The sequence below is a fragment of the Alligator mississippiensis genome, chromosome 1 (assembly GCF_030867095.1).
Source record: "Alligator mississippiensis isolate rAllMis1 chromosome 1, rAllMis1, whole genome shotgun sequence".
Lineage (NCBI taxonomy): Eukaryota > Metazoa > Chordata > Crocodylia > Alligatoridae > Alligator > Alligator mississippiensis.
Window position 1 is genome coordinate 322,892,540 of NC_081824.1, and position 22,559 is coordinate 322,915,098.

A 22,559-nucleotide genomic window follows, 5' to 3' on the forward strand; every position below is an offset into this window, starting at 1 on the left:
CATGGCTGCAGCTGTAGCACATGTGGATGTACCTGAGTTAGCTGTCAAGTAACTACTAGCTCAGGTACTGCAAGAGTCACCATGGCAGCACAGAGCTTAATTTAGGCCACCTGCCCATTTATATACTCAGCTGCTCAGGTGGGTTTTTGCTGCTTGGACTGTGCTCTGTGATGCTGCAGCTTTACCCTGTTATCAGTATTTGAACTAGGTAACTTAAAGCTGTCTCAGGTATGAGTGCCATGTTTATGGCATCATGCCCTAACGATCGGCCAGTTGATCAATACAGATGAAACCTTAAACTGGCACCATAAACTGGCACACAGCCCCACTGATTTTGCTAGGATTCAGACTCTATTCAGGGGTTCTGGATCAGGGTCTGAATTGGTGGTTTGATGTGCACATATGTATGTTCTTTATATTACTCATGCATAGCATATAGCTGTATGTCTTCAAGTCACGGCTCCAACAACCTAAAGAAAGATTTCTGCCCAAGAAATTCACTGTATTTAAAAGCAGCATTTTTTCCAAAATCATCCTTTCAATGTTTAACAATTTTTTATAGCCTGTCAATTGACAAACCTCAAATTGCAGTTAATTTTTGTGTTATAAATATAGTATTAAATCTATATTAGATCCTATTCATGGGACAGTTGAGCTAATCGGACCTTTTTTTTTTCTTTTTTCCTTGCAATTATAAGGAGAACAAATGTTCTCTCTGTTTGTGAATTAGTCATAGAGAATGTGTAGATCCCCTTATACATCACCTTACAAATAACTGCTTAATGATTTTAGCTGGGAATTATGTTAGTTTCCCGAACATTGCTCCATGCTGAGACTTGAATTAGTGTGAAATCCTGTAATGAATGTCCTCAGATGCAAAAAAATGCAATGATGTAATATGTTATATGATGGTAGGGTTAATAAAATTGCCTTTATTGAGCTTGAATTTTATTGTTGCAGCCAATTTACCATTTTAATTGGAAAAAATTTAGGGCTTAACCTAAAAATGCCTCTTGTATGTGAGTAACCCTTCTGACTTTGATGAATTATTTCCCTCATTAAAGCTTTGCAGTACCATGCCCTTCATGCTTTGCTACATGTCTCTGAATGAAGATCATTTTTGTTTTCATCGTCGTCCCCTCCCCCCCCCCCTTTTTTTTTTTTTTTGTTGAGTGCATGAAGATCTTGGTCTGGACCTGTCCTTGAGTTTAAGCTAACTTAAAAAAAAAGGCAATTTCTTTTCTTACCTGAAAGGGTTTTATTCTTAAAGTATACAAGTGAGCTAATATTGTACAGAATATTCTTCCAGTATCAAATTCCAGCTGTTCCTTATTTTGTCTGCAAGAAATTCTCTAAACATGTTCCTATTTAATGCATTCCATTAATCAATTTAGGATCCTGAAATAAGCCATTTTGTCTTGGTCGCTGGTGAGCCAATTAAGGAGCCTGTCGTACAACATGGTAAGCATTTCTAGTAAATAAAGCAGTCTTGACGTGGTTTTGTCTTCAAAATTAGTAGAAAAAATTAAAAGGATATATTCCATGTATCCCACCTACCCCCACACTTACCTAATGACATTTTGACACTCTTGTGTTCCTCTCCATTACAAAAACAAGGATTGAAAATCAGTGATTCTGAAGTTCCCTAGCCAAAATGGTATAAGTGGGATCATGTGATGGAAGTTAAATTCCGCTCTAGCAGCTTCCAAAATAGGGTTTATGACCCCAGGTGGAGGCACAGAACTTAAGGAGCTCCACAGAGAGTCACTTATAGCTGCTGGACAGGAAGTGTAATATTGCAAGCTGTCCAGAGGTGGGCTTACTGTGGAAAAAAGAATTAGAACTGCTAGTCTCTGAGCTCTGTTTTTTACATTTGCAGAATTATGTATCTTGAATATATATATATATATATATATAGTCAACCAAGTAACTACCCAAGTATATTTCAATGACCTGTATGAAAATATCTGCCAATCTAGCTATGCTGTTATGATCACCCAAATTAGCTAGATTAAAACTAAATTGCATAAACCTAAACATACTGCAGTGACACCGCCATATTGAAGTTTAGCTGCAACCTGAGTCTTCTGAGGGAGCAGAACTATGTTAATTAATATAAATAATGATAAATTAAGCCTTTATTTTATATGTATATATAAATACACATGTATATAAAATAAATACATCATTTGTATGATGCTTCCCATCCACATGTTTGAAGCATTTTAAAGCAGGGGAAAATACCACCCTATCTCAAAGAATAAGGCCAGACCAGGATACCGCATATAGTTATGCTCCTTCAAAAGACTCAGGTTGCAGCTAAACTGAAATATGGAGGTGTTATTGCAGTATGTTCATGTATATGCAAGTTAGTTTTAATCTAGCTAATTTGGGTGATCATAGCAGCACAGTCGGATTGGCAGAGATTTTCATTCAGGTCATTAAAATATATTTGGGTAGTTACTTGGTGGACTGGCCTGTGCTGAAGCCCACGGGTCTTTGCTGCTGGTGGCACCTCAAGTAGCTATATTATAGCTAGATCGTGTTTGTCTACCTGGACTGTAATTGTATCTCTGTTTGCAATGGAAATATAGTCTCAGAGTCATGCTTCCATTGCTCTGTGAAAGTGGGGCAAGAAAAAAAAACCTAATCTATGCATATCCAAGGCCTGGAGCAAATTGTTTCCTCTTGTGAATAGGCTCTGCTCTGCCTGGGTGATTTTACTGGGAAGCAAGGAGGAAGGGAAGACATTGGGCAGAGTTTTAATCTGTCCCTCCCTGCCTATTTCCCACCCACGTGGGCTGACTGGGGAGTAGTACACTGCTGTGGCTATTATCCTTCCTCAATCCCCACTTCGCTTCCCATACCACAAGTAATGGCCCAAATCCAGTCCCACCTTCGGCTGCCAAAAGGTAGTGTCACCATATAATTGTAAAGGAAATCTGGGCTGGGGTAAGGGAATCTACTTCCTTACACATGCACACACACACACACCACCCTGCGGCTCCCAGAAAACCTGATGGCGGGGAGGGACAGTGCGGAGGGCTGCAGCCAGACTCCATCCCCCACATGCATAGGCTGGACCCGTCTAAGAGTGGTCCCTCCACCTGGCCACTGGTAGCTGCCTGGAGCCGTCACATGCAGCCCAGGCAGCAGCAGCAGCTGCAGTTGCAAGGCATGGTGCTGCCAGAGGCAAATGGCCATCCCAAATCACCCCGCACAGGTGACAGAGCTCTGGCCCCAGCCCACCCTGCTTACCCTGCCCCGACCAAGCCCTGCCTCAAGCAGGAGGAGCTGTGCTCAGCCCAGTCCACCCTTCACCTCCACCCTGTGGTCAGCAGGAGCCAGGCCAGGCACGGTAGGTGGCAGCAGCCTTTGCCACTGCCTGAAACAGAAGACTCCAGGACTTTTCCTTCAATTTACACCAACCAGCTGGGGCACAGGGACAACCTACAGAATCCAGGACTGTTCTAGCCTGTCCGGGGGATATGGTCACTCTATTTAAAGGTCAGGTCTTGATTCTTTTCCCATCAGGCAGTATAAAGAACCATTTATTTTTATATCTTTTCCATTGACTTTAATGGTACTAGATCATGAACACATGAATCAGTTCTGGTCCTTTCTCCACACTTCCCAATATGTCTTCCAGATACAGCCTTCCCTTACCAATCACATTCCTTGTTCCTTATCTGACTTATTCCCCATTTCTTTCAGCCTCTACTGTTCCTTATCTCCATTTATTATATTGAGCTGAATTTATTAGACTGAACATTGAATATTAATGTTACATTGAATTGAATGATTGACTTATAGTGAATTTAATTTAATATATTGAATGGCTGTTTGGTCTTTATATATCATGGAGAAGACACCCATGCTCAAAAGGTATAAAAGGAGAGAAAATAGAATGAGAGATGTGGATGGTTGCCATTAAGGACTTCATTATTGTTATTCAGTGATTGTGGAGGGTGCTCAAGTACTACATAAGAATGTAGGATATTGGAATGGAAGAATGATTTCCCAGGCCCTGAGTCCCCACCACTACTATTTCTGGAAACTGTATCATGTAATCACAATGTAAACTTACCAAGCTCTATCTTAAAACTGTATGGGGCCACAGCATGTAACCCTAGAGATGGGAAGTAAAGGAGAAGATCTGTTCCATGATAGGGTGCAAGATGGACCCAAGGTAAGGTGCCCATTACCCAATCTATTCTGAATAAAGGCTATAATAGAGAAAAAAAAGAGGACCGGCACCCACTGATGTAGGCAGTATGGACAAACTTTTTCTTAGAAAATGAGTTAAGTCAGAACTTCTGTGCTTCTTTAGTTGCAAAACTAAAGTTTAGATAGCAAAACTATCTTTGCTTTGTCCTTGTTCATTAAGAACTTAAAGCTTGATTCAGAGTCCATTAAAAACAATGGCAGGCTTTCTTTTGTCTTTAGTATACTTTGGACACTTCAGTACCTGCATTAATGCTCTGTTGCTACTGTGCATTAAGTTTAGTACCTCTAATATGACATACTAAGTAAATGTGCAGTAGCTGTTGCTACTGTGCAGTAGCACTGGTGCATGGTCTTTTTGTGATGCTTAATATGCAGTAGACTAATTCTACTGTGCATTAGCATGGCTTTTGCTATGATGCGCTAATGCTCAGTAGAATTAGTTTACAGTGCATTAAGCATCTCATGTAGATGCACACTTTGTGTCTCACTCTTCAGGGACAGGCTAATATTTTCTTTGCTTGCAACATTTAATGTTATTTTTAAAATGTACTAGATTTTGTGCCAGGCACATGGTATCATATTTTTGTACTATATTGTATTGAAATAGAGCTGGATGCAATTTGAACTTTTATTGTTTTGTTTTGTTTTTCACTGAAAGATGTGGTTTTGGTTGGCTCAAAACTATGTTTTCATTGGGTTAATTTTGTGAATGGTTTTGGTGAAATAAAAATATAAACTTTGGAAATGTTGATGCAGTTGTCATTTCCAAAGCAAACAGGTATGATTTTTTAATATAGTTTCAGTAAGGGACTTAGATGGGAGAAGTGCCAGACTCATTGATAGGTTGGTGGTTTCAAGCATTGCTTGGGATGTGAGATATAAAGTTTGAATAACTTCTTTCCCTGCTTCAGGGTAAGGACTTGACTAACAGTATCCCAGTTCTCTGGATGGTGTTTTAACCACCCATGCGTAGGACTCAGTGTCTGTCTTACTCCACCATTGTTGCTGTTCTACTTTGTATAAATACCATGGGTATAAGCCAACAAAAAAAAACTGTTGTGAGGTAACCCACAATATGAATTTATCCTATGTGAGGTAGCTAACTCTACCCTCATTGAGGGGTATATTGCCTGGCATTCCTTGCAGGGTGAGGCATGCACACAGGCAGTTACCTTGGAATACCACCTGCCAGACCTACTGTAGCTTTTCTTGCAGTAACTTGTTCATGTGCCCAATACTCTTTAAATAGTCATGGGACTAGAGAGATTGACTCCAGTAGCCAGTGATTAGGCTTCATTGATTACTTTTATTCACTGGATAATTGCCATAGATGAAATTATGACACCCAAGTTTCCCTGGCTCAGGGGTCATGGGAGACTTGGGTTCAAATACTAGCTCTAACTGAGGCAAGAGTAGATATGAATGTAGCTTTCCTGTAACTCAGGAGACCATTCTAATATGAGGTACAGAGAGGATCTTAAATGAGCTACAGGGAGGGTCCTAACCACTGGCTCATATGGCATGGACCCATCTTTCAAATGCCATCTTGGTGGTTTTGTAAATGGATCCCAAGTCCCCTTATGATTCCAGCCTGATGCTTTTATTGACGATGCCTGGAAAATGAGAGGATTGGATTTTCCAAATATTATGAAATAATCAGAAAAAAATTATAGTTTGAGCTCAACATGAAATGTAATTTTGGGGGGTTTATTTTTTGAGAGGAGGGGAACAATCACTGCACTGAAACAGGCTTTCCTATTCTCCCCACATCTTTAGTGGGGAGAATAGGAAAGCCAAGAGGATCTCAGCTTCTGCACTTGTGATGGGAAGTTGTACTGGAAAGAGAACAGAAAAATTAAATGAGGCAGCTGAGGTTAAAATCTCTCTATATTAAACAACTAAATAGTATAAGAATTAAAATGAAGAGTTAATATGTTGATATAATTTAGTGGAAAACTGCACTGTTTGTGCAAAATAAAAGTCCACATCTGACAGTTCTGTGAATCCCTCTGCACGTGTGTGCAGAGAGGTGAATGGGGGAAGCATGGTCAGAGATGGGAATACTGCAAACCTTGCTTGAGAAAGCTAGCTCCCTGTTCTCCCTTGCCAGTGCTAAGGGAGAAGCCAATCACAGGGCAAGTCAAAGGTGGAGAGGAGGAGTGTATTCCATTAAGAAAACTGATGGCAAAAGAAATAAAATATAATACAAATAATACAATGGAAAGAATATAACATAAATAATATGAAGTTATATATTTCTCTGTGAAGTAACAGCCTGCAGCTGAAAATATTGAATTCAAATTACATTCTGTCTTTAGGTCCCTTTGTGATGAATACTCAGGAAGAAATTATACAAGCCTTTGATGATTACAGCAAGGCGAAAAATGGCTTTGAGAGAGCTACCACATGGAAGTCAAAGATTGGAAACTAGTGATCTTCAATGTTAAGAGGCTGACTGAGTTATATATTAACATTAGTAGTCTGTGATCATGCCAACCTTATGAAAATGAGTAGTCTGATTGACTTACTGAAACTTGTCTCTTCAATGAAGTTTTACTAGGGCAGATCAGCAATATATACTTGATATACATAAATATCAAATTTTGTAACTGTAATTAAGCTCCTGAGTGTTAAGTCTGCATTTTGGTGTACTGTCTCTATATTTACATATATAGATGTAGAAAACGCATTAAAGCTGTTTTTTGTTTTCATGCAAGAGCATTTTTCTGCTCTGCTCAAAATAAAACACATTTATTCATTTTATAGCTGCATCTTCATAGACTTATTTTTAAAAAGCCTGTTTCTTTAAAATATATTTAGTTACTGTTCTTTGTGAAACTCCATCCAGCAAATCCCATGTCACAAAAGATATAAAGGAGGGTATGCTGTCCCTTTTTTTCTTATTTTTTTTTAAAGTACTAGCTTTGTAATATGTGTGCTGTGTAAGAACGTGTGCTGAAGTTTCATGTTTCAGGTAATCTTCTTTAAAATAATGGCAGTCTAGATTGCATCAGTTAGTTTAAAACTGCTATGCTATTGGTGGACACAGAATGGGGTTAGAGCCAAAATTTGACTGTGTTTCTGCCAAAGTCTGTATCAGATTTAAGACACATGCTTCTGCAAGCTTCCATGAAGGTTGTGAAAAAAGTTTTAATACAGAGTTGGATTACAGCACTCTGTAGCTCAAAACATTGGCCGTTATACTACCATCTTAACAGGCTGCTGTAACACAGAGCACAAATAAAGCAGATTTTTAAGTTTTCTGGACTATAAATTAATTTTCAATACTTCTGTGGGTCCTGGTAGAAGATACATTAACTTTATTAACTGGAACCTGTACTTGATTTCTTGTAAGAATAGGTATAATTAAAATAACCTTTAGCAATTTATTTCATTTGATCTAAAAATACTCTATAAATTATGTTAGCTAGGTAAATTATAACTGTGTTGGATGATAAGACAGTTATTTACTTCACCCCTGCAAATGTTGTTTGGATTTAAAACAGAAAATCTGGAAGCTTTGTTAAAAAACTATTAATAGAGAAATGCATTTCAAAACAGACTCCTCCAGCTGTACGATATCAACTGCGTAGTAATTGGTGGATCTTAAACATCACAATGTACAAACCGTGGGCAACTGTGAATATTTTTATGGTATCTCTTCTGCATTTGCTTCAGGGATCTGATTATGAGTATGGATCTGTGAAGGTAGGTGGATTTTAATTGGCTAATATAGTGACATGTTGTATGAGAGCACGTGGATTTTATTGTCTGAAATGTTGTCATAATTATACCTTTTTGCTTCTTTAAGCTTTATTTTATTGCTGTTCAATTGCATTGACATAGCAACCAGGGAGGAATCAGTATTCCATATTAAATATTTTAGCCCAGAGTCACTGATTTGTAGTTTTGTCTTTTTGTCACTTTTAAATTGTCTGCCTTGAACAAGTCCTTTAATAGAAGCCTTACAAAATAAAAAGTGAGATCTAAACTAGTTTGCATGACAGAAAATGTAAATTTAAAAAACCCACAACTTTCTGTTATTTTATTATTAATATATCTTTTAGAGAATTAAATACAAAGTACTGAAAGTTTTCTTCTGAAGCACTTGGTCATGAATGATTTGCCAAAAAAAAATATTTTCCGTAATTTTAGTGGGCTTTATCCAGGTTTTTAAATGAAGAAGTAATCAGTAATACAACATATAGACTAGGAATTAACCTTTCTTTTGAATGGGTTTCATATGGCAACAGTCAAGCTGAAGTTTCACTTTGGAAGTGGGATTTTTAGATCTGACTTTTTGGGAAAATAAGTATACCGCAAACAGTAAATTCTTAAGGGAAAAAAACCTGTATAATTAGATTTCTAGTTTCTAGTATATCCAAATCATACTTGATCCAATGTGTGGTCATGAGTGCTAGCAATTGCTTATTTTTTCTTTCATGGAGCAAAATGCGTTAAAACTTGTTTTCACTTTTTTTTTGCTAGGAATGACCACATGCTAGACTATAAAACGTGCTCACTTTTGAGCTTTTTTTTAAAGAAGTAATGCTGAGTAACATGCATTTAAATGCAGATATCCACAACAAGAATGATGAGTTAACGTTAGTGCACAATGAGTGTTCAAAAATGACAAAAGGACTAACCCGTCTGCATACTTGTGGTACAGTGTTTTAATGTCAAACATGAGCAATCTGTTCTTGGAAGAAATTAAGTCTGTTAGAGTCAGCCTGTTCTTTTCCTTAACATGTGACATCTCACTGGTTTCCTACATGTAGATAATTTTGTGTACATCAAAGAACACTTCCTAATTATATTTTAAACCACTATGTGACTGGCTATGATGATAACTGTCATCAGCTATAGCACAGAAGCTTTCATTCAGTATGTTAGTAATCCATTAGTTAGATTAGTTGACTAATGACTTCAGCTGAATTTTGCAAGTGTCCACTTTTCCTAGTATGCATACAATATTTTATATAGCTATGACACCCTTATTATTTGTTCCACATATTATACATGCTATGATGACACTCTTTTTTCAGCATTAGTACAGCTGTAGCAGTTGACATTTGCCTGAGCTGTCAAACAGTCATAGTCTAGCCATAGGGTATTACTGCAGTATAATAATAAAATACCAATTACTATCCCGAACTAAAATGAAGATGTAGCATAGGTCAGTCTAAAAAAAGATCTGTATTGCCATGTAGTCATCACTGCTTGCTAAAACAAGAAAGTTAATTCCTCTGCTTGCTCTGACTTGAAGTATTTTTCTCCTTTGTAGAGAGATTTTTGGATGAGTTATCAGCACCTGAAATGTATTCATATTTTCCTGAATATGGCAAGAATTCGTGTTATTTGGGCATTTGGGTTTTTGAAGTCTTAAAATGCTTGCACATGTTACAGTGTTTCATGTAATCTATAGGTTTACAGCCATAAGCAGTGGGAAAAGGTGTCTGGCCCATCTAGTCTAATTATCTGACGTTCATGGAGCTCCTCTCTGTGGCATTTCCAATATGATCTGATTTCACTCATTTTAGTGTTATCAGTGATACCTGCTCCATGGGTATTTGATTCTTTTGCCTGGTTGCTCCTCTTGGGTCAGATCACCTTTTTTGTTATGCAGCAGAGAAGTGAATATGTGGTTTGTCATGACCCTGTGCTGTGGTCTGTCTAAATAGAAAGGTGATATAGAGTTATATAGTATCACAGTGTGAGAGATCTAGCGCTCTTCAGCTGCTTAGTTATTTCTTTTGCATCTGAGTGGCAGGTCTGCTAACCTAGATGGCTGAGTATATAACTAAAAGTATAGCGCAAAACATTGCTGTGCAGAGATACCCAAGCTAGCTATGTGTATGCTGGCTCCAGAACTGGAAACAGCATATCTGTGTTAATACTGTCCTCTGGCTGGGATGCTTAGCTCTGCTTTTGGCAGAGTTATATTACTTTAGTTGCAGAGTACGAAGAAGTATGTAGTCATACATTGTACTACCATCATCTTTTAAATATCCTTAAATCAATGAGAGTTTTGCTGCAGCAAGAGCTACAGAATAGAGGCATGTGTAGTATATAAATAATTACACAAAAAAGCTGTTCAGGAACATTAAGGTTGCAGTTCAAAGGTCAACCTTAACTTCCACATCTCCTGACTTTAAACTGCCTGATTTTGTAACCTTGATAATGTTCTTTTGCATTGTTTTCTATATGTAATTATTTACATATTACACTCACCTCTATAGTCTTTGTGTTAAGTTCTTAGGTTTTGACGATGCTAACTGTATACTGCTCCTCCCCTTTCCCCCGTCCCACAGATATTTCATCAAATGACATCACACTGACACCCACTTGAGGAGAAGAGCCTTCATTCAGATCTACCACGCACGCGCGCGCGCGCGCACACACACACACACACAGTCTTTTGCTAATTGAGCTGAGAGCAGCAGGTTGTTTTGGACAAGTGCTAAGTGGGAGTAGTTATTTTGCTGGTAGGTTTCACAGATATTTGCTGAGAATGGAGGAGTGGTGAGGTTCAGGGATCTTGGCCTACATTACAGGCTCAGGAGAACATGCTGTAATGGACTCAGGCTCTTCTGCACATTCCCCTCTACCCTTCACTTTTGCCCCCTCTTATCCTGTCCCACTCCCCTGTCCCTGTCTCTTTCATATCCCTGGTAAGGCTAAATCCTCCTGCAGGATTTTTATAAGATACTGCAGGTGGTTGTTAATAAGTCTATAATTTAATCTTTCAAGCTTGATGCTTTCTAGATGCTTAAGATTTCTCTCATGATGTTATCCATTATGTAACACCCAGCATGTGCAAGACACTGCATTGCATGCAAATAATGCCTTCATAAAGCTTATCAATTGTAGGCTGCTGGTATACTGACACCACTGCCTGTCATGCCAACTAGTATTGCCCCTCTGACTATCTGCATTCATCATGTTCTCTCAGCGTCTTTTCCCAGCCAGCCCTGGTCTCTTTTCCATACTTTCCAATCTTTCCTCAAACTCCAGTCTTTCCTTACCTGTCCAGTAACTTATTTTTTTCCTCATCTACTTTATTCCCCATGTCTTTCAGTGTCTACTTGCTGACTCCATTATCCCTGTTCCTTATCTACACTTGATTCAGAGACTCAGCTTTCCTATCTGGGCTCCCCCTCCAAGTTTGCTGCATCCCTGCTCACTCAGCTCTTTGCTTTAGTCTCTTTGCCAAGTCTGTTTCAGTTTTTGCCCAGACCTTGGCTCCTCATCCAATGGACCCCCTCCTCACTTCTTCCTTCCCTCACCCTACTAATTTCCATTCCCCTCTTGCTGCCTTACCAGCAAGCTTCTTTTTTGCTCAGGTCCAGCTCTTGTCCACTTTCAAATCAGGCAGCTACCCTTTTCACATTGCCTAAGTCCAGGCATGTAGGATACAGCACAGAAAAAACATACTCATTGTTTTTAGTTCTGGTGGCTGGCCTACAGCCACCGAGAGCCACGATTACAGGGATAGATGCCCTCACTTCTGGACTGGACCACGCTTAGTGCAGGCAGAATCCCCAGAGAGTTTAGCTAGTACACTCCAAGATGTTTCTCCTGACCCTGGGTAAGCTTGGCCTTCTCACAGGAAATGTTGCCAGACTGTTTTAGCATAGACAAAAGAATGAAATTTTCTTTAACCTCATTCTTAGAAATTGCTGGACCATTTTGTCTGAAATTTTCCAACAGGAAAGAAAAAATCATCTTGAGGCAGACCTCTGGTATGAAAAGCTTCAGCCCAAGTGATTCAAGTTTGGTAAAATTATAAACAATTGAAAACAGGGTGTTAGGATGGGACAAATGTTGGGCAACCTTGATAATAGGCAACATGACCAAGCAGGTGTCATTTGTGACTCTCTAACTGAAGTTATGTGAAGATAGGTATTGAAGAAGACTTGGAATTCCCTGTTTCATCATGTAATTTTTGGACACTGTCTGCAAGTCTGGCACAAACACTCTGAAATGGGCAATGCATTTTTCTATGTGACTTCTTTGAAGATTATATATTAACTTTTTGGAGGCAACATTTTAAAATGTTCCATTGGTGAAATGTTGTCCTGTTGGTCTCATATTTTTTTGGAATCCTCTCTTGGTACAACCACAAACTTCCACTGTCTCTGTTCCTGTCTTTCTCTCCCCCACACATTTTTTCTCTTCTCAAACTTCACAAATTTAAGCTACTTTTTCCAGTATTTTAAAATTAAAGACAAAAAGCTATTCTTTCTATTCATTATAACCAAATTGCTCTCTGCCAAGAAAAGCCAGTGAAACTGCTCTCAGCTAGTTCTATTTTCCAAAACTACCATTTTTTTCTTTAACCAAAGTAGAGGTTCTCATTCTCCATTGATTTAAGCCTCAATTATCCATTGCCCTTTCCACCTCCCTGTCTTAGTAATAAAGGGTCAAAGAGAAGATAGGGATAAAGGAAGAACTGAAGCCCAGATTGTCAGACTAACAAACTACCAGCTCTTCTGCACAAGTCTGCTCCCTCTAACAGACTTTTGTTCATCGTACCTGACCTGACAAATCTGAGGAACACTCTTGTACTAGAACAGTCTTCACCTTTGCTTACTTAACAACTGCATGTGAGAAGGAGGTGCCTCTGATTTTTCCCTGGCCCAATGCCTTTCCTGAAAGTTAAGTCTCTAGAAACCTGCTTTACTCCCACAGACTTACTTATACACATCTGCTTGGGATTCCCATATTAGGTTGGCCAGAGGTAGAAACTTCCTATAGAGCACAGCTAGTATTCTTCACTCCTGAAGTGAGTTCCTCACTAGCCACCAACCCTGTTCTGTTAGCCATTGTGGAAGTGGTGCAGGTAAATGGCCTGTTCATTCCCCTGATTGTCTCTTGATTGTTTCCTTATGGGCACAGGCCTGGAATATGCCTTCTTACCTGTAGAAGCAAAAAGACTGTATTTATGGTTTATCTTCCTTTCTAAGAACCAGTTATACTCTGTCACTTCCTGACTACAGTAGCATTGTCTTTAAGAAAAACATACAACAACAGATATACAATATACCATCCATACCTATGCTGTGAAGAGAAAGGCATCAAAGCTGGTTGGCAACTAAATTCTGAGGCTGATCTGCTCAGAGATGTGGCATCCGACAGAACTGATCTGCAGCTGATGAGATGTTGCAAATCTAAGATGTATCATCACAGCCCCTCCTTTGATCTTTAATCTTATGTTTTACATAAGATTTTGCCCAATTAAAAAAGAGAGAAATCAGCAAATCTTCTACCAGGTCTGGCTTTCTCTTTTAAAGGTCAAATGCAAAACTTTGAATTTGGCCATGCTATGACCACAAAGGGGAACTTAAAGGCTGCTGAAAATCATTTCCCTCCTTTTACAAGGCATAGCTTCAGTTTTCCATATGCCAGGTTTCTTTTCTGATTAGCAAATAATTAGAAATGCAGAAAGGTGAAGCAGTGGTTCTCATAAATACTTATTGCATTTGGTATACCACTGCTAATGTCAATTTACTGTGACTAAAATCATTGATATCCATGATGAGCAACAAGTTTATAAAAAAGGTCCCAATATTTCTGCAAAGTGATCCTGGGCTGTCATGTTTACCATTTCCCTCCAACACATTATTCTGAAAGCCAGTTTGTTCCTGGCTTTTACCTATAACCAGTTTGGAGGCAACAGAGCAAAAATAAAGAAGAATTTTGCTCTATTGCTATTCTTCATTGCATCAGTCTTTTACTCTTCTTTATCACTGAAGAGGAAACTGGTAATACTGTTACCTCAGAAAGTACAATTCTTGTTCATAAGAGACATCAGAAAAAAATCTTCCCCTCCTGCTACCCCATGCTTGCAGAGCCTCAGTAGGAAAGGTACTGTCTGGATGTATGGCAGACCACTCAGAATATGACACACCGTTTAGACTAATCAGACACAGGGCTTAGGAAATGCATTCTATCAATCAGTTGTTTGAAATTAAGACAGCAGCAAATTAAACTTTGACATCAATCTTGCATTTAGCAGCCCACACCTGGAACTTGATGGAGGTTGTGAGCAGCAGAGTGCCCTAGGTCAGGTTGGAAGATGCATGGAGAGCATCATGGATCAATACTCTGATGGTTTGTGATCTCAGCAAAATAAAAATAAACCATGAACTCGGAACTCAGCAGGCATTGCTTCTTGGTGGCTTGATTCTACCTCACTCGCTGCAGTTTTGTGTAGCTTGCGCTAAGTGCCTGGGTCCTACATTTATGTTGTAAAGCCTCTTGAAATGGCCAGTGAGTGCATGTATTAAGGCTGTCCATTTAAAGGAGGTTTTAAAATAAACATAGGCCAGGTACAGATCATTATGCTTTTACCAGTATAAGTGATTGTAAACTAGTCTATACCTGTAACAAAACAGAGGTCTGGCACACAAAACCAGTCTATACCCACAACAGAACAGAAGTTAGGTACACATAGACTGGTTTAAAAATTGTGGAACCTGGTGTACGATTTCTGCCTCCTTCCAACCGAAGGGCAAATGTGTGTTCTGTTTGCTGTCCATCTAAACTGCACCACTTACAGAAAATCACGAACTTAGATCAATTCTACCTCAAGCTGGTTGACTATCTGTACCTAACCATAGTTTCTGCTTTTTAGTCCAGAGTAATTAGCAGTGTTGTTTCCCTGCTTCTCTGGGCAGGGGCATGGTGGGGGAATTTGCTTCAAGGAGGCAGAATACTGTCCAGGACTCTCTGGCATGGAGTGGAAGAACACCTGCTATTACCATCTTCTATTCCCCTGGCCCCATGCCAGTCCCATTGCAGGCTTGTGTATATATGACTCTGTGTTTTCACCATCCCCTTAGGGATAGTATGTGCTCCCTACATGCAAAGTTTGCAGTTTTGCTGAGCTCTTGCTTGGACTGTGTGTAGGGGATGAGAGAAGCGAGCTCTTTCTGCTGTTCCCGCCTACCTCCCCCACAACCCACCAGTGCCTCCTGGGGCACCATGCACCCCTGTAGGGCTAGGCTGAATTTAGTCTTTTATGATAATTATACATAGATATTCAGTGGTTTTCTGTGTCAATCAGTAGCAGAGCAAACAAACATGGTCTACTAGTTTGTTGATGTTAAGTGCATTGAGTTTCCTGAAAATACATCTATACATCTGTATGTTGCTGCCCTCAAATTAAGATCTCTAGTTTTAGACTTCCCTTTCACAGCTGGTGATACAGCACCATCTAGGGACCTTGAGATCTAAGCAGAGCTGCATCAGGTATACAGTAGGTCACAAGGCTTTTGATTGGATACTGTTTGCAGTACATACAGGCATCACATTGAGATTTAGAAATAGAAGATGGTGTTTTATTTAAGCCATATCTGTCTTTATAGCTACAGATTTGAAATGTATTAGATTTCATTCTGGGTGTCAATCACCACTGGCTACAATGGTACTGTTTGCATGCAATTTGAATGTTGAATGTGGCTCATGTTCAAGCACAAGAAAATTGTATCATGTTGCTGTCCTGTTTATGGCACTGCCAGTAATGAGCGATGTATACATGAACATTTTCCATTTTTGTTAGAAGCGTGACTCATAGGCCTTCTTCTTAGGATACTTTATTGAACTGCTAGGGAAGTATTACTTAAGAAAAATCATAATTCCAGGAAAGTGTGTGCATGTGACTGGGGTAACATAAGTTCAGTCAGCATTGGCAGCAGCTTTGCATTATAAAGTGACATTTTGAAATCCTGCTTTTTGATTGGCTAGTTACAGTTCCAAGCCATTTATTAAAACTCCACAGGTCAGAGCCATATTCTGACAAAACTGCCAAACAATGAAATCTTTATTGTACTAAAAGAATATTTGCAATACATATTGTATATTTGTGTTCTCTAACTTGCCTCTCCATTCTTGGGACATTCCCCAGTTGTTGTCCAAATGTCAGTGCCTTTCAAGTGATGGACAATTATCAAAAGAAAGTGTCACCACCCTGGAAACATTATTATATACACATATGCTACAATACTTCCTGACATGCATGTCCTGTCACAGCTATAGAGTAGCACGGAATTCTTCCTGTTATGAAATTTTTTGTTAATGAGGATAGCAAAATGTTGTAACATATCACGTTTAATGTTATCCTGAACAGAAAATATTATAGCATCACATGGAAATACAGGGGATTTGCAGAAATACTTACTTTTTCAATGACCTGGAAATGTAGAAAAAAAGCACATTCAGAAATGCCAACACATGGTATTTCCAAGAAATTTGCTTCCCAAAATGCCAAATGCAGCAGAGTCTAGCTGACCTTCTTGTTAGGTATATTGTTTCTGTGAGGTTGTTAAAAATGCAAATTTCACTCAGGAACTTCAGATGCCCCCAGGACAGTCTGTCAGGCAGACTGTTAGGACAGGAAACACTAGGGCTTCTTGGCTTCCCAGGCCAGCTGGCTCCCAGTACAAGTAGGCAGCCCAAAGGATTTTCAACCATTGGCAAGAAGTGGGTTTTATGGCCCAGGTCAACCAACAGACCCTGGAAATCTATGCTCTTAGGGGCATGTCTGGACCAAAATCCCAGCTGTGCTTTAACATTACATGCAAGGAGGGTTCCCATGAAACAGTTCAGGTTTGACAAATTTTGTGTCAATATTTTCTATTTTGCTGAAAAAATGTACAACATGCTCTATTCAGAAAGCTGGATGTGCCTTCTATGCAACACAATACTTGGATCAGGAATACAGTGCTGCATCATGCCCCTACTTGCTAATCTCATTTTTGCTGTAGGAGTGAAGTATTCTGGATTAGCCTCCAGAGTAGCATATGGTTTGTATTCCCTTGGCTGGCACTGCATTTCTGTAAGAAAACCAATAGATCTAGCTTCGAACTGTGTGGAATGCTTATGCTGCTGACTCCAAATCCTTACAAGTTCACTGAGAGCTTTATTCTCTTTCATGAACCTTGCAAGCAAGCATGGTTACAACAAAGCTGTGTTGCCTTAATGGGTGAAAAAAATATCTCCTTAAACCCTTGTTCACTTATTTTTGCAGGTGCACATTCACTGTTCCCCTTTTGATATAAAAATTACTAATAGCCATATGGGAGGTATTTGTAATCAACCTTATGGATAAAATAGTAGTAGGCCATTACTGCAGCAGACATAAAAAGAAATAATGAATCTAGGCTGATTTATGGCTTTTCATCAAAATCAAGTAAAATTCTGTTGTTTTTACTTCCTTATTCTGAAGTAGTGGTCTTATTCATGCCAAATGCGAAAGGTGAAGTCTTGAGGTGGGAACCAAAATGTACTACCTTGTCTCTCTGAACTTTGACAACATTTAGGCTGCTAAATGTAAGAAGTCTAGTTTGCATTTGCTGTAGCATTACAAAAGATGTAATTTCAGTCGAGCAGGCCAATCAAATGTATAAAAGCTACATATTTAAGATATCTGAATAACTAATACAATTTAACAACAAAATCACATCACCATCAGCCAAACCAGTGACCATTTTAAGACCATTGTGTGGCTATGACTGTTCAGTTCATTAAGATAATAAAGCTCTTTCACTAGAGTGGAAGTGGTAGTCTGTGCAAGTTAGGAAGTAACTTTTCCCCCATGCTAAACATCACACAGTTGGAGCATTAAGGGGATATCTTTAGGTATTGGTCCAGTGATATGCTGCCAAAATTTTAACGGGGGACTTCTTAAAATGTTCCAGTGGTGATATATATAATTGACATTCCCAGAGTAATATACCATATTGTCATTCAAGCAACACACACACTTCCCCCCAACAAAACAAAACAAAAAACCATCTGCTGGAAATTGTAGTGCATTTTATATATGAGATATATGATAAGGACAGTTTCTGCCAGTTAGAGGCAAAAGTTAAAGTAAAATCTGCACATGACTCCTAGGGAATAGAACAGTAGGTAGGCTCTGCTCCCTAACTGATGCTACTACTCAGTTACCTACTAAAAGGAAAAATCTTTTTTCTTCATTTTGCCCTTCAAAAACAATGTGTGTATTATATTCCAGGGTGGGTTATATGTGAGAAAAGATGGTACCCCCAAGCAGAAATTCTGTTCTAAGTCTGAACATTATTAATTTTATTGTTTTTACTCTTTTCCCCCCTCACCCTCCTAAAAAAATCCACTAAAAAAAAAATCAAATAATTACTTAAGCTGCACATTACAGACTAATCAATCAGTTCTTCTGTTCCTACTCTCTGGCGGAGGGCTTCACAATACATCATCTTCCTTGCAGTAGTGGCAGCAGATAGGCTGTTCTTCCACATTTTTTCTCAGCAGCTGTGATGGAGAGGTTGTCCTGAAGTTCCTGGCTGTGGGGTGATTGGATGAGTGGAGAGCAGGTCCCTTCTGGTGTTAAGGTATATATTTATGGAAATATATACTATTTACTTCTTGAGGTAGGGATGTTGCCACCGACTGTGAAAAGTCTCCTCATAACTTGATACATGGGAAAGCTGGTCCTTCCCTGTACCAACTCTTCAGACACTGGGACAGAGCTGAATAGGTAGAAACTAATGAGGACAGCCATGGGTGGCAGCACTCCGAATTCATATAGGAACACTGTGGCCATGTATCCTCTTCATACATTTCTGAAGCAACTGGCAGGGAATTGCAGAAAAAAACCATGTATCCAATTGCATACATACAGGTACTGATGGGACATGTCAGAAGTTCCTTCATCCTTAACTGCTGAAGTGATTGCAGGAGTGGCTACTTTCAGAGTGGGCTGAAAACTTTAATAGGCAAAGTCTTCCCCAACATTTTGGAGTGGGTTTTGAAGCAACTGCTACTTTGGACCAAAATTCCAGCTACCCAGTGAAATCAGCTTCTGTTTACAATTTTCACATCACTATATACAGGGCCAGCTGGAGATCCTTTAATGCACCTCAAACTTCATTGACTAATTTAGCTTAGAAGCAGAATATAATGACCTAAGAAGATATTTTTAGGTCACTTCCAACCTGCTGCAGAATTTAAGCCTAGCGATATATGCCTTTCAATCCTAGCCATCTCCATTTGTGCATGATAGCATTACATTTTCAAAGATATCTTTACAAAAGAAGGAGCTAGAATTTTAAAAAATAAATACATAAATAAAGGATGCTTTTTTCCTATTAAGGTCCCCAGTGCTGGATCAGGCAGCAAGTTCACCAGTGAATGCTGTCTCCCTATAAGCATTATGACAGACTAAATGGACATACAGGCTTCCAAATGATACAGTCCGAATGCAAAGGAATACTTTAAACTCGCTTCTAAGGTATTTGAGACACAATGACCACTTTCAAAACTAGAATGAGGTATAATATAGTTTCATGAGAGTATACTGAGGGTTCTTATAAAGAGGTCATAATTGTCATTTAAGGAAAGAGAATCTATAGTCATCCCACCAGCTTTCAGACACATCCCACTACTTAGCGGAAAGCACTAAAAAAACCCAGAACGATGTTAATAAAAAGCTAAAATAACCTAATTGTTTCTGTCTATCATGACATCAGTAATTAGCAAAGTACCTGATTTGAGCACTACTGTTATTAATGATGCCAAATAATAATTTTATAGCTACTCTACAACAGGTAGGACTAGAAGTGGAAATTTGTCTGTCAAGAGTTCATATCTGATACAGAGTCAAAATTATTATTCAGCGAGAATTGTTGACAAACAGCTAATTCTACTCAGAGCCTAATTTCTTATATACATGCTAAGGTTAAACCCTCCTGCAGGATTTTTATAAGATACTACAGGTGGTTGTTAATAAGTCTATAATTTAATCCTTCAAGCTTGATGCTTTCAAGATGCTCAAGATTTCTCTCATGATGTTGTTATCCATTATGTAACACCCCACATGTGCGAGACACTGCACTGCATGCAAATTATGCCTTAATAAAGCTTGACAATTGTAGGCAGCTGGTGTACCAACACCACTGCCTGTCATGCCAACCAATATTGCCCCTCTGACTATCTGCATTACGTTCTCTCGTGTTTTATACTTAGATTGCAAATATCAGAGCAGGGACTTTCTCTGATCTGCACATACATCCTGGACTTTAGTTCTAGGGCTCCTAGATGGATCAGTATTAATAGCAGTAATAATAATAATAAATATTGATGAGATGACTTCATGTTGCTTCACAGAGCCACAGAAGCCAGTCATCACTCATACGTCTCCACTGGAACCTAAGCTTCACATTCTGTGCAGGTTTTTGTGCTCACTTCTAAGATACCACCAGGTCTGCCTTTTGCCTGATGTTGCCCTATAAATTCAGTGCAACTGATACCCTATACAATTTGAGTCAGCATTTATCTGAGAAGTAAATTAGATTATTTTCAAGTATAACAGCACCAAAGTTACAAGCTATTTCAGTATTGTGGTGAATCATACAGAAGTTATTTTAAAGGCTGGATAAGGCACAGTTCTGACAATAGTGCAGGCAACATTAGAAGCTATGAGGCTGATAACTCTTGCCAAAAAGTCCTGTCCATATCATCTCAGCTATTTCCATGTGATTTCTCATGAATTTAACACTACAGACACTCAACATACAGAGGACAAAATTTATATACAAATCCTTGTTGTTCGTTTTGTGTCTTCAAATATCAAATGTACCATTTGGAAATGTCCAAATACCCATGGTAAGCTGTTTAATTTTAAAAGAACATTTTTCAAACTTATTTTAAAGTGTTGGTAACCCAAAGTATTAACATAACTCTCACTCAGAAATGTAGCATTAATGTCAAAGCCATCTATAGCTATTCACATATCACTCATAAAAATAGCATGTATGTCCCTGACTGAGGAAAGAATTCCCAGTCATGAAAGCACTTAAACCACAGGTTTAGCTTAAGGTCCACTAACGTTAGGTGTGGCCTGAAGATGCTGAGGGTACGTATGCATATTATGAGGCCTTTCTTGAACTAAATACAGATAGAAGTGTACAAATCAGCCCATTTTGGGATTAATCACACTAGAGCTTTATTTTCAATCAAATATGGTCTGTAATGCTCCACAGGATACTCTTCACAGCTGATGCATTTTCTTAAAAGAAGATTAATTTTATGGCAGCCCTTGTGAAGATTTATTTTGTGACAGGCTGACAGATGATTAGTCTGCTTCTTCACCCTATCAGCCGGGTCCAATCCTGCTGGGAAACCATTAAGAGGTAGAGGCAATCTATTTTTTTCATATAGATATCTGCTAACTCACCAATGCAGATATCTGTATGAAAAAAATAAGGTGAATGTTCATTCCAAGGCAGGAACCTTAGGAGTTGTAAAACTTGGGGGCCATTTTGAATGTATGTCCTCTAATTTGTTTTGTCAATAATGCCAAATCTCAGGAAAGGGCTTAGTTTGGAGAGAGAGAAGGGAGAGAATGCAATTTGAGCCAAATCCTCAGCTGGTGCCTGAATTCAGTGTCTGATTTACATCAGCCAAGGACCTGTTTTTATGTTTAGAGAGTGAGTGGGAAAGGCCCCCAAGGACACTATCCCTTTTTTCACCTTTCCAATGTTAAGTACTTTAGGGGCTTTTCTGGCATCTAAATTATTAGAGAGAAGATAGCCCTTTGTGGTTTCTTTTGGAAATACACAAGTTATAATTATCCAAAAATCACAAAGTTGACCTGAGGAATCATTTTCTGATGGCAGCAAGGTTGTTCTTAGCTAAGTGCAGGAAAACAGATTTTCATCTTCTAACTGAAGAATATCTTTGGAAAATATGGGAGGTCAGTGTTATGGAAAAACATACGACTTGATTTAAGTACAAATATAATGAATACCTCCTAGCATGGTTTTCATTCTTATGGTTAGAAAAATAATATTAAAAATAGCAGCAAACCCAAGGGCTTCAAATGAGTTATGTAAACATAAGACTTTGTGATAGATTTTCTTTGATATTTGTTACTGATATTTTGCAATAAAACTTTCTACTGCAGTGCCCAGCATATGTGCTTTGTCATTGGTAGGATGTGGGTAGGATATCTGAAAGATGTCACATTTGTCAGCGTCACAATGAAACTATTTGAAAAGTGATTTTATTTACTTTGGGACTATGTGCATTAGTCTGCCCTGGCTGGTGTGATATGGCACTCTCAAAATGTATTATAAATTGTGAGCTTTCTAGGGGATGGATCATCAGTAATTTGTTATCTGTGTGGATGGTACCTAGCATGATGGGGCCTTAGTCTACAAGTTGGTGCTGACCATAATTTAGATAAATAATACCACTAAGAGCAACAAAGAAAAGGCAGAGCACCTTAGAGACTGATTCATAGAGGTGTATAGGCTTTCATAGGCAAGAGCCTAATTCTTCAGATGCTGTCA

General features: G+C 38.8%; 2 protein-coding genes across 5 annotated transcripts in view; both read left to right on the forward strand.

The window, feature by feature from the left end:
- Positions 1-6,990, forward strand: part of PIR (pirin) — a 94,465-nt gene extending 87,475 nt beyond the window's left edge. For 2 of the 3 annotated variants that reach the window (XM_014607766.3, XM_019495108.2), the window contains exons 9-10: positions 1,395-1,461; positions 6,546-6,990. In XM_014607766.3, coding sequence (XP_014463252.1) covers positions 1,395-1,461; positions 6,546-6,658 — 180 coding nt within the window. In that variant the 3' untranslated portion in view covers positions 6,659-6,990. The remainder of the gene's footprint in view (positions 1-1,394; positions 1,462-6,545) is intronic. The other variant, XM_019495109.2, reaches the window with a different exon arrangement.
- A 101-nt stretch (positions 6,991-7,091) lies between these two features.
- Positions 7,092-22,559, forward strand: part of VEGFD (vascular endothelial growth factor D) — a 51,276-nt gene continuing 35,808 nt past the window's right edge. For both annotated transcript variants that reach the window (XM_019495107.2, XM_006261078.4), the window contains exon 1: positions 7,092-7,935. In XM_019495107.2, coding sequence (XP_019350652.1) covers positions 7,846-7,935 — 90 coding nt within the window. In that variant the 5' untranslated portion in view covers positions 7,092-7,845. The remainder of the gene's footprint in view (positions 7,936-22,559) is intronic.